This window comes from Mytilus californianus, unplaced genomic scaffold (genome assembly GCF_021869535.1).
Source record: "Mytilus californianus isolate M0D057914Y unplaced genomic scaffold, xbMytCali1.0.p SCAF_1, whole genome shotgun sequence".
Taxonomy (NCBI): domain Eukaryota; kingdom Metazoa; phylum Mollusca; class Bivalvia; order Mytilida; family Mytilidae; genus Mytilus; species Mytilus californianus.
The window spans coordinates 94924880-94938748 of record NW_026262581.1 but is presented as its reverse complement, the minus strand read 5'-3'; the positions used below and the strand labels follow the sequence as shown (position 1 = coordinate 94938748).

The following is a 13869-nucleotide window of genomic DNA, read 5'->3' as shown; positions in this document are numbered from 1 at the left end:
CAAAGTGAAGAGAGAGGTAGTACAGAATTTTTGTATAAGTTTAAACTCTTAGAAGTTCATGCATATAAATGTTGAAAATATGCCACACAGCCCTACATTTTGACCTTTGAAAAAAATAGTAGTGCAGATGAACTTTCCATTCTAGGATATAATTTTTTACGAAACTTCATAGCAAAAGTGGCAGAGTTTTAGCTGTAAAAGGAGTTCCTATGGGAAATTGCATTGTCTATATCTACAGATTTGCAACCAATAGATAGGTTTCGATAGGACATAACTTGAGTTGGAGTTAATTCCCTTGGCCACCATTTTGGAGGGGTAAATGGTTGATTTTCCTAATTGACTAACTCAAAACATGATGTACAAACAAGTCTGACAAAAGATTCTTACTAGATTGTAGTTTGGAATCAAACAAGGCTAAAAGAAATTAGAATTGTTCAGAAAACAACTTTTTCTGAAGTTTAGTGGTCATTATAACAAGTTGAATTTCGCTGATTTATGAAGGAATTTGTGCACTTAGACCTCCACAATGGTGAAAAAAGGGAAGTAACTCTTGTTCAAATTGTGTCAATCAAAACCAATAATTTACATCTTGGCTTTCTTTTTGGGGATTGAGCTTTCCTGATGAAGGTAAAGTGCTTGGGACCAAGGATTTGTATACTATACAAACTCTTGTCCAGACAGACACAATTTATGAACATTATTTTCATTTTATACCAATGTTGGCAAAAAAGCGGTCAATACTAGTATTGACCATGCCGGCGGTAAATACCGGTAAAAACCGGGAAATACTGGCAAATACTGGCAAATACTGGTTGATTGAAATTTTGAGTGGACATTACTATAAAAACCACCCTCTATTGGTCAATTACTTATAGTAATGAAATAATGAAAGTGTTAAAGTCATTTCAAATGTTCTCATTTCTATTTTTATTGTAAATTCTTAATAAATAGTGATTTACAATGATTTATTAGTACATAAGATAAAAATGTTTTGTCCCTGGCAAGGAAACTCATCAGGTGGCTTTTGCACTGACTATAGCATTGCAATCATTACATTTTGCACTAGTTTTGGTGTTGTCTTATATTGTATAGAAGTGCCAAATAGGGTCTTCAGGTTTCAGTTTGGTGCTTAAGGTCAAGATGGTTGTACTATGTGTATGTAAATCATGTAAATATTGATTATGTAAAGGTAAAATTTATAATACATTATATATTTTTTGGTTTAAAACATAAATTTCAGTCCAGCCATAAGAGTAAAGGTCCTTCTTAACCTTCCGTTTCCTCAATAAAGATGATTTTTGTCTCACATTTAATAGACAGGAAATATTTTATTGTTCAAGTGAGTCTTCAAATATCACTTTTATTACTTTCAACCATGTTTTGTCATCGTTTATTGGGGGCTGTTGTTTTTATAGTAATTAAATTTTCACACCTAGCAATGCCAGGTGATAAGACACCTGTAACTTCATTTACCTGAAGTTTTATGTACCTGTTAAAATTATGCATTTTCAATAAAAATTATCTTGATTGAAAAATGTTGTAATAATTAATTTGTCAATTCTTTATATATATATATCTAAAATATGCAAAATCATAACTTGTAAGGACTAAATTAGTAGGTATTAGTGTTAAAAATGAATAAAACATATCAAATTAATTCATTTATATCAGCTGAAACATGCCAAAAGATAAAAGTTTAAATATATCTTACTTTTTATCATTTTTTTACTTCAATAAATAGTAAAAACCACCATGAAAATTTCAATCGACCAGTATTTGCCAGTATTGACCACTTGAGGAGTATTGTCCGGGGCGGTAAATACCGGTAAATACCAGGGGCGGTACTTACCGCCTAACCTTGTTTTATACCCTTGCATATACATGTATATAATAACTAATCATAACTGGTGTGGGTATAGCTAGTCCTTTAACATATATGAGGGTGGTAAAGGGTTATTTTCGTGCAACGTGATCGTCGTTTTTTATTGCACTTTCAACATGATTTTACTCTTATATTTGATGTTCAGTCGTACAAGACAGGTGCCTCGTTCAATGTGTTTTGCTTATTTAATTATACTTGCATCATGATTTTCAAATCCATATTTTGCGTGCTCTGTATTTTTTCAAATAAAATTCAAATGTCAAGAAAAAATGCATTCAATTTTGTTTTTTGATAAAGCGGAAAGAACTTTGTTGTTCCTTATCGATTTCAGAGCTTCCAAAATATATGTACTGGTAAGCTATTCTATATAATCTAAATACTAAATGGGAATAGCAAGTAAAACAGAGAGTTTATATATATACAGGAAGACAGTGAATCAGTCACAAAAGTTTCACATCAAAGTCTTTATTTTTCGTGCAATGTTCATAACAGAAATTATTTCACGTTCAATGTGAAATTATGTCTTATTTCACGTTTTTTTCCGTGCAAGCACCCCCCTTTACAAGAGGGTCGTAATGGGGCTACCTTCATGACGAATAATGGTAAAAATTCTTGCCAAATGATGTTAATGGTAATTTTTGGTGCATGACGATATATGCACACTTTCTTTTAGACGATAAAAAAAAATGACTGATTTTAACGAATCACGTTAAATTTTTTCCAAAAATAACGGTAAAGATAATTATTTGAGACCTCTGACGAGTCAAGATAAGGATATTTTGAAGAATCAAGGTAAAATTTTAACCAATTTGACGCTAACGGTAGCCGAAAATGATCGTTTGAAATCTGACGGTAAAGGGAATTCCTACCCTCTTACAACCCTCATGCTGTCATGTATGAAATGACTTCACATTATTATTCAATTCTTAACTTTTTTATGCTGATAATTTCATTTTTAAAGGACATGAAAGCAGCTGTTATTACAGATATAAAAGTAAAGTGTTTTTTTTTCCAACATTTGAAGGAAAAGACATTTATAAAGTTAGCTGAAAAAATTTGTAAGGGTTCCGCGGAACCCAGTGTCTCGCCTACTTTTTCTGTTAATCACAGGCTCAACAAAAATTAGGAAGTAAATCAATAAAAATATTCCTCTTGATACTATTTTTTGATTGTAAGAAGCTTCTGTCCAAGTTTGGTAAAAATCCAGGATAGTTTATGAATCTAATAAATGTTTAAAAACTTTAACTGCAGACTGAATGTAATGTTCACTGGAAGAAAACAAAATTTCCTTCTAGATACTAGCATTTGATCATAAACAAGCTTCTGTTAAAGTTAGGTACAAATCCAAAATAGTATAAGAAAGTTATTAAAATTCTAAAAACTTTAACCACAGAGTGAATGTGTTGTTTCCTGACAGAAAATCTAAGTCCATTCAAAAGTAAAATACGGAAAAAATGGATTTATTATTTTACAAAATTTCCTTCTAGATACTAGCTTTTGATCATAAACAAGCTTCTGTCCAAGTTTGGTACAAATCCAAAATAGTATAAGAAAGTTATTAAAATTTTAAAAACTTTAACCACAGTCAGTGAATGTGTTGTTTCCTGACAGAAAATCTAAGTCCATTCAAAAGTAAAATACGGAAAAAAATGGATTTATTATTTTACAAAATTTCCTTCTAGATACTATCTTATGATCATAAACAAGCTTCTGTCCAAGTTTGGTAGAAACCCAGGATAGTTTAAGAAAGTTATTAAAATTTTAAAAACTTTAACCACAGAGTGAATGTTATATTTCCCGGCAGAAAAACTAAGTCCATTTATAAGTAAAATACGGAAAAAATGGAATTTTATTTTTACAAAATTTTCTTGTAGATACTATCTTATGATCATAAACAAGCTTCTGTCCAAGTTTGGTAGAAATCCAAGATAGTTTAAGAAAGTTATTAAAATTTCAAAAACTTTAACCACAGAGTGAATATTTGTGGACGCCGCCGACGACAACGACGACGACGACGACGCCGACGGAATGTAGGATCGCTATGTCTCGCTTTTTCGACTAAAGACGTAAAGTCGAAGGCTCGACAAAAATCATGCCATTACTACTAACCGGATGTTCCTTTTCTATGATACTGAGCCGATTACGGTTATGATTCCGTACTTCAAAATCAAAATCGTAAACTATCTTTTAGTTTAAACATATTTATTTGAAAACGTCATGACATAACCTTACATCACTAGCTATACATGTACAATAAAGCAAGCATGATTAGAAATGATGTTTTTTTTTAAAGACTGGAACAAGTATCGGTCACTCAGCTCAAGTTAGTTAAAGCGACGCGTGGAATAACTCATTGTACCATACTCTTAGCAATCTGAATGTTAATGAATACAATAAATCACTTCTTAGAATTGTATTAACAAAAAGATTTTCAGATATTTCCAAGCGATTTAACAAACTGAACATTGACTTTAGCATAACTTCCTTCACGGAAGGGCATAACTTGCACTACATCTGTATATTGATATCCAATTATTCTGAAAGCATTATTATACATTACACGCATTTTATTAAAAGAGACAGGCTTACATTTGGACCATAAAGATACACAATAGACATTCATATAATAAGACTGAAAAAGTAGAATCTCCACAACCGTAGAACATATGTTAAATTTTCGCTTCAGCATATTAACTTTCCTGCATTTTTGATATTGTATTTTTATGTCACAATGATCATCATTCAAATCATGACAAACCATATGTCCAAAACTGAAAGTAGAAAGGGCCACTATCTATGGCATGTGAGGAGCTGGACTCCATATAAATAAAGGTTTTTCTCCTCTTATATCCCACAATCTCTGGACGGTATATTCTGTTCCAAAAATGACATATGGGCTGGAGGTTATGCCAATTAAGAAAAAAGAAATGGACCAAATGGAAACCATGCAAAGGAAAATCTTAAAGCAGCTATACAGGGTCTTCCCAAAAGAGGTAGACAACACAGCAGTCTATACATTAATTGGGGCAGTACCGATCCGTATGGTGATAGACCGAAATATGCTATCTTTGTTGATGAACATAATTAGAAACAACAACTCATAAGAATTTCAAATCCTAGAACGTCAACTTGCAATGAAAAATGAAAAAAAGCATGCAATAAAATAGATATTGGCATGAAGTATGCTTAGAAGACCAGTCCAATAAAAAGACATTGACATACCTTCAAATACAGGAAAACCCGCCATCCTTTATGCCGCATAATATCTGGCAGTGTACAGGAAACAACCCAACTAATGTGAAAACAGGAGAAATAAAGAGCAGACTAGTAACCGTGACAAACAAACATGCTACAGACAGTTATGTCTAGACACAATAAGAATATATCCCCAATATGTACATTGTGTAATACAGCAGATGAAGATCTAGAACACTTCATACTCTCATGCAGTAGACATAAGCATACACGTCAAAAGCACCCCCAGAAAATAAAATTATACCTGGAAAACTTAAAGAATGGGCTCTATCTGAACTTAGTTGACTGTGACATGCTTATACAAATTGTGATGGACTGTACTCACAAAAACATTAACTATGGATTCCATATGAAACAACAACAATACATAGAGCTAGAAAACCTCACACGGCTGTTGTGCTACGACATGCATACTAGTAGAATGAAACAGATGGCAGGGTAGGGGCGAGGGCGTAGTGACAGCATATGTAGAAGCATTTTATCTTTTCTAAAATAACTACAATCCGCTTGAGAAGTGCTTATATAAATATATAGAACATATTTCTATCTAGTGCTTACGGGGCTATTTACCTATTATCTATTTGGACATTTTACTACATAGCGCTTAAACATTTTTCTTTTCCTGCGTATTTGCCGCATAGTGCTTTAATGTACCTTAAATGTTGAACATATTCTACATATTCTGCAGTTGAACACATATATCCAATATTAACAGTATACTTAAAGTAGAAGACATTAAACTTTAGTGCTTACCTATAGACTTCTAAAAAGCTTATAACACATTATATTTTCAACTTGCATTATGCTTTCAACTTGCAGTGGCAGAATTAGTCGTTCAAATAGCGTTTTGTGTTATAGAAAAATGCAATGTAGAAATGGATTCGCATTGTTTCTAGATATTTTTTGCAGATACTTCCAAAACTTTATGAGTGTGCATACACTTTCAATTCATGCAGACAAGTATTCATAACTGACATGCATGACATGTACATATCCGCAAACCAAGCATATAGTAACTAGTATTTTAGGCATGGAGCAATGATGATCATTAAGCGCATTAATTATCATCCGTCTAAAGTAACCGCATCTGCACTGTAATGCACGATGTATAAACATGTAAATGCCAACACAGTATATGTACAGCACGCTTTTACCGTTACCGTTATATATATATATATATATATGCATGATTTTGGGGCCCTTTCTAGCTTGCTGTTCGGTGTGAGCCAAGGCTCCGTGTTGAAGACCGTACTTTGACCTATAATGGTTTACTTTTATAAATTTTGAATTGGATGGAGAGTTGTCGCATTGGCACTCATACCACATCTTCTTATATCTATGAATTGGTGGATTAGTGGCACGTTCTTTTGTGTGTTGTTATGAGTTTTTAGTGGATGCGAGTGTATATTTGTATATAGCGCATTAGCCATCTTACTATGTAGGGGTGCGCCAATATAGAACGGCGATTCATACCTGTAGAAAGAGAAAGAAAAAAGTCCAAGATATACATTTGTATTCATCATCAAGTCTAATAATTACGTATACCACATACATAAAATTTGGGCACATTATATATCTGCATATACTTTGTTTTGAAAATCATTAAATAAAATATCATTTTCATTCGCATATTCTTCACAAATAGATAAACTTATTATCAATCCAGCAACTGATGAGCTTATTATACACATATCATCAGCATAACTAATTATTCGTGGGTGTTTTATTGAAATAACAACCAACATTAGCTTTTGCTAATCTGTTATTCAAGTCATTCATATAAAAATTATACAAGCAAGGTGATAAATTTCCCCTTGACGCACACCATTGCTGACATTAAACTATCATACGATTTTAATATTTCCAGCAAAAATAAAGCCTTGCATAACGATCGACCGTGAATCGGGGGGTTATAAAGTTGGGGTCGTTAACAACTTCTGTGCCTTTATTGCGGCACACTAGTACTTTTATATATGCCGGATTTCAAGTAGCCGTCTCACTGATCTACAACATTGTGTTTGTTGATAGGACTGTCCCCCCTTTATTCATTTTTCAAGTTTGGTTATAGGAGTCATGATGTCCCTGTCACTTTTATGATCGTTTGTTACATTTTGTGTTAATTATATATGTCGAATGAATTATTTTTTTAAATTAAAGTTGCTGGAGGTCGAGCACATTTCTTTAAATCCTTTACTAATCTACCTCATACTCTTATTTTCTCATGCCGTCCCCATTTTGCATATTTTAAACATAATCATTTTTTTTTTCAAAATTCAATACTACCTACACTGTTTATTTCACTAAGAGGTAGCATTTTACTTAAAGTAAAAGAAATATTAATGTCAACGTAGATACTAGTATTCATTCATTTGTTAAAATGAATATATGCATTCTTCATAAAAGTACAATTACTATAAGGTTATACATTCTTAAAGTTTCACAATGTCAATACTTTTAGTTTTAACAGTATCATGATAAATTAACAATAACCATGACAATATTTTTACAGTTTTGAATCACCATGGAAATAGTTTCTACAGTGTTACTCACCGTCACAATCGATACCCCAGGAACCAGTGCAACACTTTTCTATTTCTATAGGTTGCTCACATTTATGTAGGCACCCTCGGATTCGATGCTTGTGACCCCAGACCGATGCTGGTACATAGCAGGTCGCATCTCCTCGTCCTCTTGTCAATTTAGTAGTCCCGTCTGGACACCTTGTACGGTAATTCCTGTAACATTTACGACAATTTGTTTCAATAATGACTGTTTTATTTTCGTTACAAAAATTGTCACCAAAACAATCTTGAACACATATACACAAAACAGTAAATACCAGAATCAAGGCTACGTTTTTAAAGAACACCATCTTAGATCCACAACTTAAAAAAAAAGATGATTTTTAGCTTATATGTTGTCACATCATAGACAATAACGAATGCTTAATAAGGACGTGTTAAGCTCATTAAAATTTAAAGATACTTGAACTTGAGATTATTTACTTGCAGATCTAAGGAGACCGATTTCCGCAGCCGTATTTGTACTATCGAGTGTCACCCTTCTCAGTCGTCATCATTCATTAATGACGAACAATTTCTCAAACTACCGATTACAGATTGATATATCTTAAGGATTACAATGATTTCTTTTTTTTTTTCACTTTTCGTATTATTGGTCAAAGAGATTATGATATGATATAAGTATTTTCATCTATTACCCTAATACAAGATTTAGTTGTACTGTGAATGTTGTTGAGTATATGTTCCATAATCATAAGTGACTATTAAGTGAATAACCTCATCTTGAAATAAGGAAGGAAATACGAAAATTACACAGCGGTCGAATTCCCACGTATTTCAATGAATATCAACAGAACTTGAAACTTTAATTTTCCACTTTGTGTAATTAACACTTTATGTATCATTTAACCCGCTTTTATATGATCTAATACTGTTTCTGAGGAGATCCTGAATCAGTCTGATCGCGTTGGATGTTTTCCCTGTTGAAATAAGAAAAGTGGTAAGCAGAAATCCACAACGATTTTTTTATGAAAAAAACCTGTTTGACAAAAGAGTGAAGGACCTTTTAAAAATTACACTTATGTGAACTAAATCCAGAGGAAATTGGTTCTACCTAATTATTAAGCTTAATTAATTTCTGTAAGAAATTTATCTTTAATCCTTGTGATATATTTGTAGTAAGGACTATCAATTCGAGCTAGTTTGTTGACAAAAATGAAGGTTTCGAACAACAAAAGCACCTCATTGACGTTTGGTGAAAGAAGAAAAAGTTTAATTATGATTGTTTAGTGCCTAATTGTTGTCTAAATATCTTTATCGTTTCGATTTTACAATGAGTTTGCCGGGTAAATGACCGTGAGTATTTGATCGATCTCGTCCCTAATACTGTAATTCATTGATATCTCTCTACATCTCATCATTTCCCCACACCAGTACTAGAGATCGTCTTGAAAACATGCGCCGTATTCCTATTTTCCATATAATTTTAGAAGCTGCTATGCTTAATAACTTTTAAGTTATCAACTTTAATCCAGAAAGGTGATGCAAATTTATCCTTGACCTTTTGATAGCAATTGGAGATTTGTTTAGATTCATTTACTAGTAGTTATTATTCATATCATTTTCCAATTAATTATTTATTATTATGTGTTATGTTTTTGTTAACTGAATAATTGTAACGATCAACACATCTGGATTGCGACTGTTATATATTTACTTTGCTTATCTCCAAATCGTCCGAAGCATTATTCTCAAAGCCATCATCAATTTCTGGAGTAGTTTTGTTTTTGCGTTTAGTGGAATCGCGACAATAAGATTACAGTCGTAAGCACTATAGAGTGGAGAAGATGATAAGCTTCTACTTCAGAATGGAAATCGTAAATAGGGAAACTGAAACCATCGTTTTCAATTATCATAGGAATCTGGAGTACAAGCTTATCATCAAGTGCTGAGTTGACTACCATCGTCAATTTCAAGCAAAAACAGTCCTTCACATTTGCAGTATCATAAATTCAAAGTTCGTTGGAACGGCTAAAACTATGAGTAATAGAACAAATCGGCTAGCAGAGGCAGACATTAAGTACCATACCGAATACTGACTCTCTTGGAATATCAACCCACTATTAAAGTCAACAAATAGATAAGAAGTTCCATATTTTAATAATTTCAACATCGATACGTGTTAAACGGAATAATTCTGTTTTTTATATCATAATTCACTTACCTATGAAAGCATATCGCTTGTAGCGTTTTCATTTCTAAAGGAATAAAAACTATTGAATATTTGTGTAAAGAGGAAGTCAAACATTTTGATACTGTATTAGAATTCCAGTGAATGTGATTGAAACATTCAGTCATCCGTTCTATGTTTTCGTTATATGTTTTCTGTTTTGTATCGATTTGATGAGATAAGCCTTTTTCAATTAATTTTTTATAGTTTGTTCTTATGTTGTACTGTTACACCACTGTCACAGCGCCAGCAAACTAGTTTAACCCCGCCACATTCTATAGGCCGTTAGTTTTCTTACTTGAATTGTTTCATTTTTTCATGTCGGTGCCTTTTATAGCCGACTATACAGTATGGGGTTTTCTTATTGTTGAAAGCCGTATGGTTGCCTATAATTGCTTACATCCACTTCATTTGAACTTTGGTGGATAGTTGTCTCATTGGCAATCATACCACATCTGCTTATTCTTATATGGGTAATATTAATCTGTTATTTTATTATAAATCCCCATTTGTTTTACACCGATATTAGAGTTATCCTCTGCATAACACTCTCTTGGTCTTTATTATGTGAAGACGCAAAGACACAAACCATAAATTGCATTCACATGTTTACTAGAGTTAAGGAAGTTCTAGCTTCACATATTTTCTTATTTATATAGATGAACATCAAATAAATCTATGATTGATCCTCTAGTACGAGTGAAATTGTGTTATATGTTGAGTATCAAACGAGCAACGAATATCTTATTCATTTATCCAGTGGTCTATTATTGTGGCCTCTTTAAATTAAACCAATACACAAATTTAGAGTTCAGGAACTCTACCGCGACTGACCTCAATTTTGAACGGTTGACCTATTGACGTTTGCATAACAATAATAATTGGTCTGTGACATCATTTATTTCTTACATGACACTGAAAGTTATGGAAAACGTTTTATTTCCTTCATTGGCGGACAAATTTGAAAGTGGTGTATTCTGAAAGGACTTTTGTCTATAGGAATACAAATTACGTTATTGCATCGTATCTTTAGTAGTCTCTGTTGAATTTATTAACTTGTCTGTAAGAACTTAATGCTATGTTTTTGTTGCATGTTCATCGTTGTAGACTGCATGCTGACATAGGTGCATGTTTAATTATGGTTTGTTTGGCTTTTGTGATGGACGATCTCTCGTATACAGGCTTCGAAATGAGCGTTTCGCCTCTGTCGGCGTTCATGAAATAAAAAGATAAGACGGAGGAAGCGTCATAATGTGAGCAGCAACATCCTACAACAGAACAAACCTACCAGTGTTTGTCCAAGGAAAGATACACGTTGAAAAGACGATATTTTGCAACTACATATGTTTTATATTATTAACCGACAGAGGGAGATGTTTCTGCAGGACAATGCCCGACCCCATACAGTAAAAAAAAAACATACTAAAACAGACAATATCATGGCCAAATATAAAAACTATAAAATGACAAATAATGATAACAAAACATTACACAGGAAACCAAAGATTGAGCAACACAAACACCACAAAAACCAGAGGTGAACTCAGGTGAGTCGACAGAGTCAGCATTTCTCTTGCTATAAATCACATCTTATTTACCCATTGATACAAAAAGGTCCTTAGATATAAATCATTTATTGTATGCAAATTACTCATGATTCTTTTTCAATTCAATTTGTTGATTCTATTTCTCAATATTCATTTCGATTTCATTTCGTCTGTTTGCATATAATTTGTGTATATAAGTCTTCAAGATTTTATTCTCTATCTCGAGTCTATTTTTGGCATTTGTATAAATAGCTTTCAAAGCTCGTATATTCCCGATATGTTAAATGTATGTAGCAATGTTTTGCCATACCTGGCAAAATATCTCTGCTTGTTAGACATAAGAAATAGATATAGAAGCCGTTGTTCATATCGATTGTTTTCCTTTCAGTTATATGTTCTATTTTGTCTAGCAGTTGTGGCTATGTTCTATCTTAAAGTTAAATTTTAAGCTGAATGACTGGTATTTGTTGCACTCTCTTTTTATATGGTAAAAAAAACGAGTTTTTTTTTTTTTAATAACTAAAAATTTGTTATTAACTTTGTTACAACATCCCTAGTAGGTGGGTGAAATTATATTTTCTGCATATTATATTTGACTAATTATATATATGTATTTATTATAAAAGCCTTTGTTTTAAAACCAAGTTAATGAATTTCCATCTGTTTAGTTTGTTTTTTTTATTGTTTACACCATCATTTATTTTCTTTCCCCAGTTTAAAGCCACATTATATATTCCAAAATAAATTCTCCATACTTTGTTATAAGTAAAACAAACCATGTACTGAAAATCTATTGTATTTGAAAATAGCACTTTATAAATTTTGGTGCGTCTCAAGCGCTTTTCCGATTTCATCAGGACCTCTCAAACCCAAACATTTCAAATTGTATAAGATTTCCTATCTTGAGTATTTCAGTCTTACTTTCATTTATTTTGCTTAATGATTCCAATCCATTTTTGTTATATAATTCATTATCATTAAATCAAAGCCTCCTAAATGTATTGCTATCTTTGGACAATTATCAGTATTTTAGAAAAGTTATTTTTTCTATTATTATTAAGAATGTCGTTACCTTGTATTTGATCATTAGTTACTTGCTAATACTATTTTTGCAATTGCTTAATACACATACTAACGAAAATCTCTGTCCAAGAGACATCGTTACATTTACTTCAATATTATATACATATTATATATCATTGACTAATACATATGTTATTTCAATCCATCTTGTAAACGTTTTTGTTAAATTCTTGGCTGTTAATATTTCTATTAAAAATGATTTTCAATTGTGTCGAATGCTTTCTCTCGGAGAAAGGCCAATAAAATTCCAACCTGTACAATTTATTTCAATGCATTGTATATTACTTTATATTGAATACAAGTTATCAAAAAATACTTTCCTCTTTTTCATCCATAATCTGCTTTTATCACCACCATTACATTTTTTATTAAGAATTTAGTTAATGTTTTACAATTTTGACACGAAAGACTTAATATCGGTCTACATGGCTTTATGTCCTTTATTTTTATACATCAGTGTTGTCACCCCCGTTTTCATGTTATATGTTTAAAATTCGCCATCAAGATAAATATTGTTCAATACATCTGTTAAATCATCTTAATCAATTTCCAGAATTTCCGATAACCGTTTTTCAACAACCCATACACCCTGGTGCATTGTCATTTGCAAATTCCTTAATATTTCCAAACATCAATATTTTGTTAGAAAAGTTACTAGTTTGTTTTATCATCTCCTGTTAATTTTAAATCTATAATGTACTTATATAACGTGTTTTTTTCTCTATATTTTGACTTTTATATATGTCCTTCTAAAATTCTGTTAGTGTGTCTTTAACTTTTTCTTTTTTGTTGTTCAAGTGTATTTTACCTTCTTCTGCAAAAGCAAAGTCAATTTCCTTGTTTTCTCTGGGTTAGACTACAAGTCAATATTGTTATCATCTTCATCGAAATATTTTTGTCTTAATTTTTATGATTATCCCCATATTTAGTTTCTTCTCAAGTTTAACTTTGTTCTCACTTGTGTCTTATTCTATGATATTTTTGTCTAATATTTTTATTCCTCACTTTCAAACCTTTTATATTATGAGGTCAGTCCCTCTATCGGTTGTTTTAATTTTTTTTAGATAGAATTGACACCCCCTTATCCTTTTCTTTAAAGTTACATATGAAAACAGTATAAAGTAAAGTAACAACAATGCAGAACTACAAAGAAAATTAAAAACAGAAAGTCCCTTATCAAATGGTAAAATCAAAAGCTCAAACATATCAAACGAATGGAAAACAACTGTCATATTCCTGACTTGGTATAGACATTTCCTAATGTAGAAAATGGTAGATTAATCCTAGTTTTATAGCTAGCTAAACCTCTCACTTGTATGACAGTCACATAGAATTCCATTAGTTTGACAA

At 31.9% G+C, this 13869-nt stretch overlaps 1 protein-coding gene across 1 annotated transcript in view; it reads right to left on the bottom strand.

The window, feature by feature from the left end:
* The window catches only part of LOC127710232 (stabilin-2-like), a 64803-nt gene extending 56724 nt beyond the window's left edge, over positions 1–8079 (bottom strand). Inside the window, exon 1 of the mRNA XM_052215998.1 lies at positions 7688–8079. Coding sequence (XP_052071958.1) covers positions 7688–8009 — 322 coding nt within the window. The 5' untranslated portion in view covers positions 8010–8079. The remainder of the gene's footprint in view (positions 1–7687) is intronic.
* Between the last annotated feature and the right edge of the window lie 5790 nt (positions 8080–13869).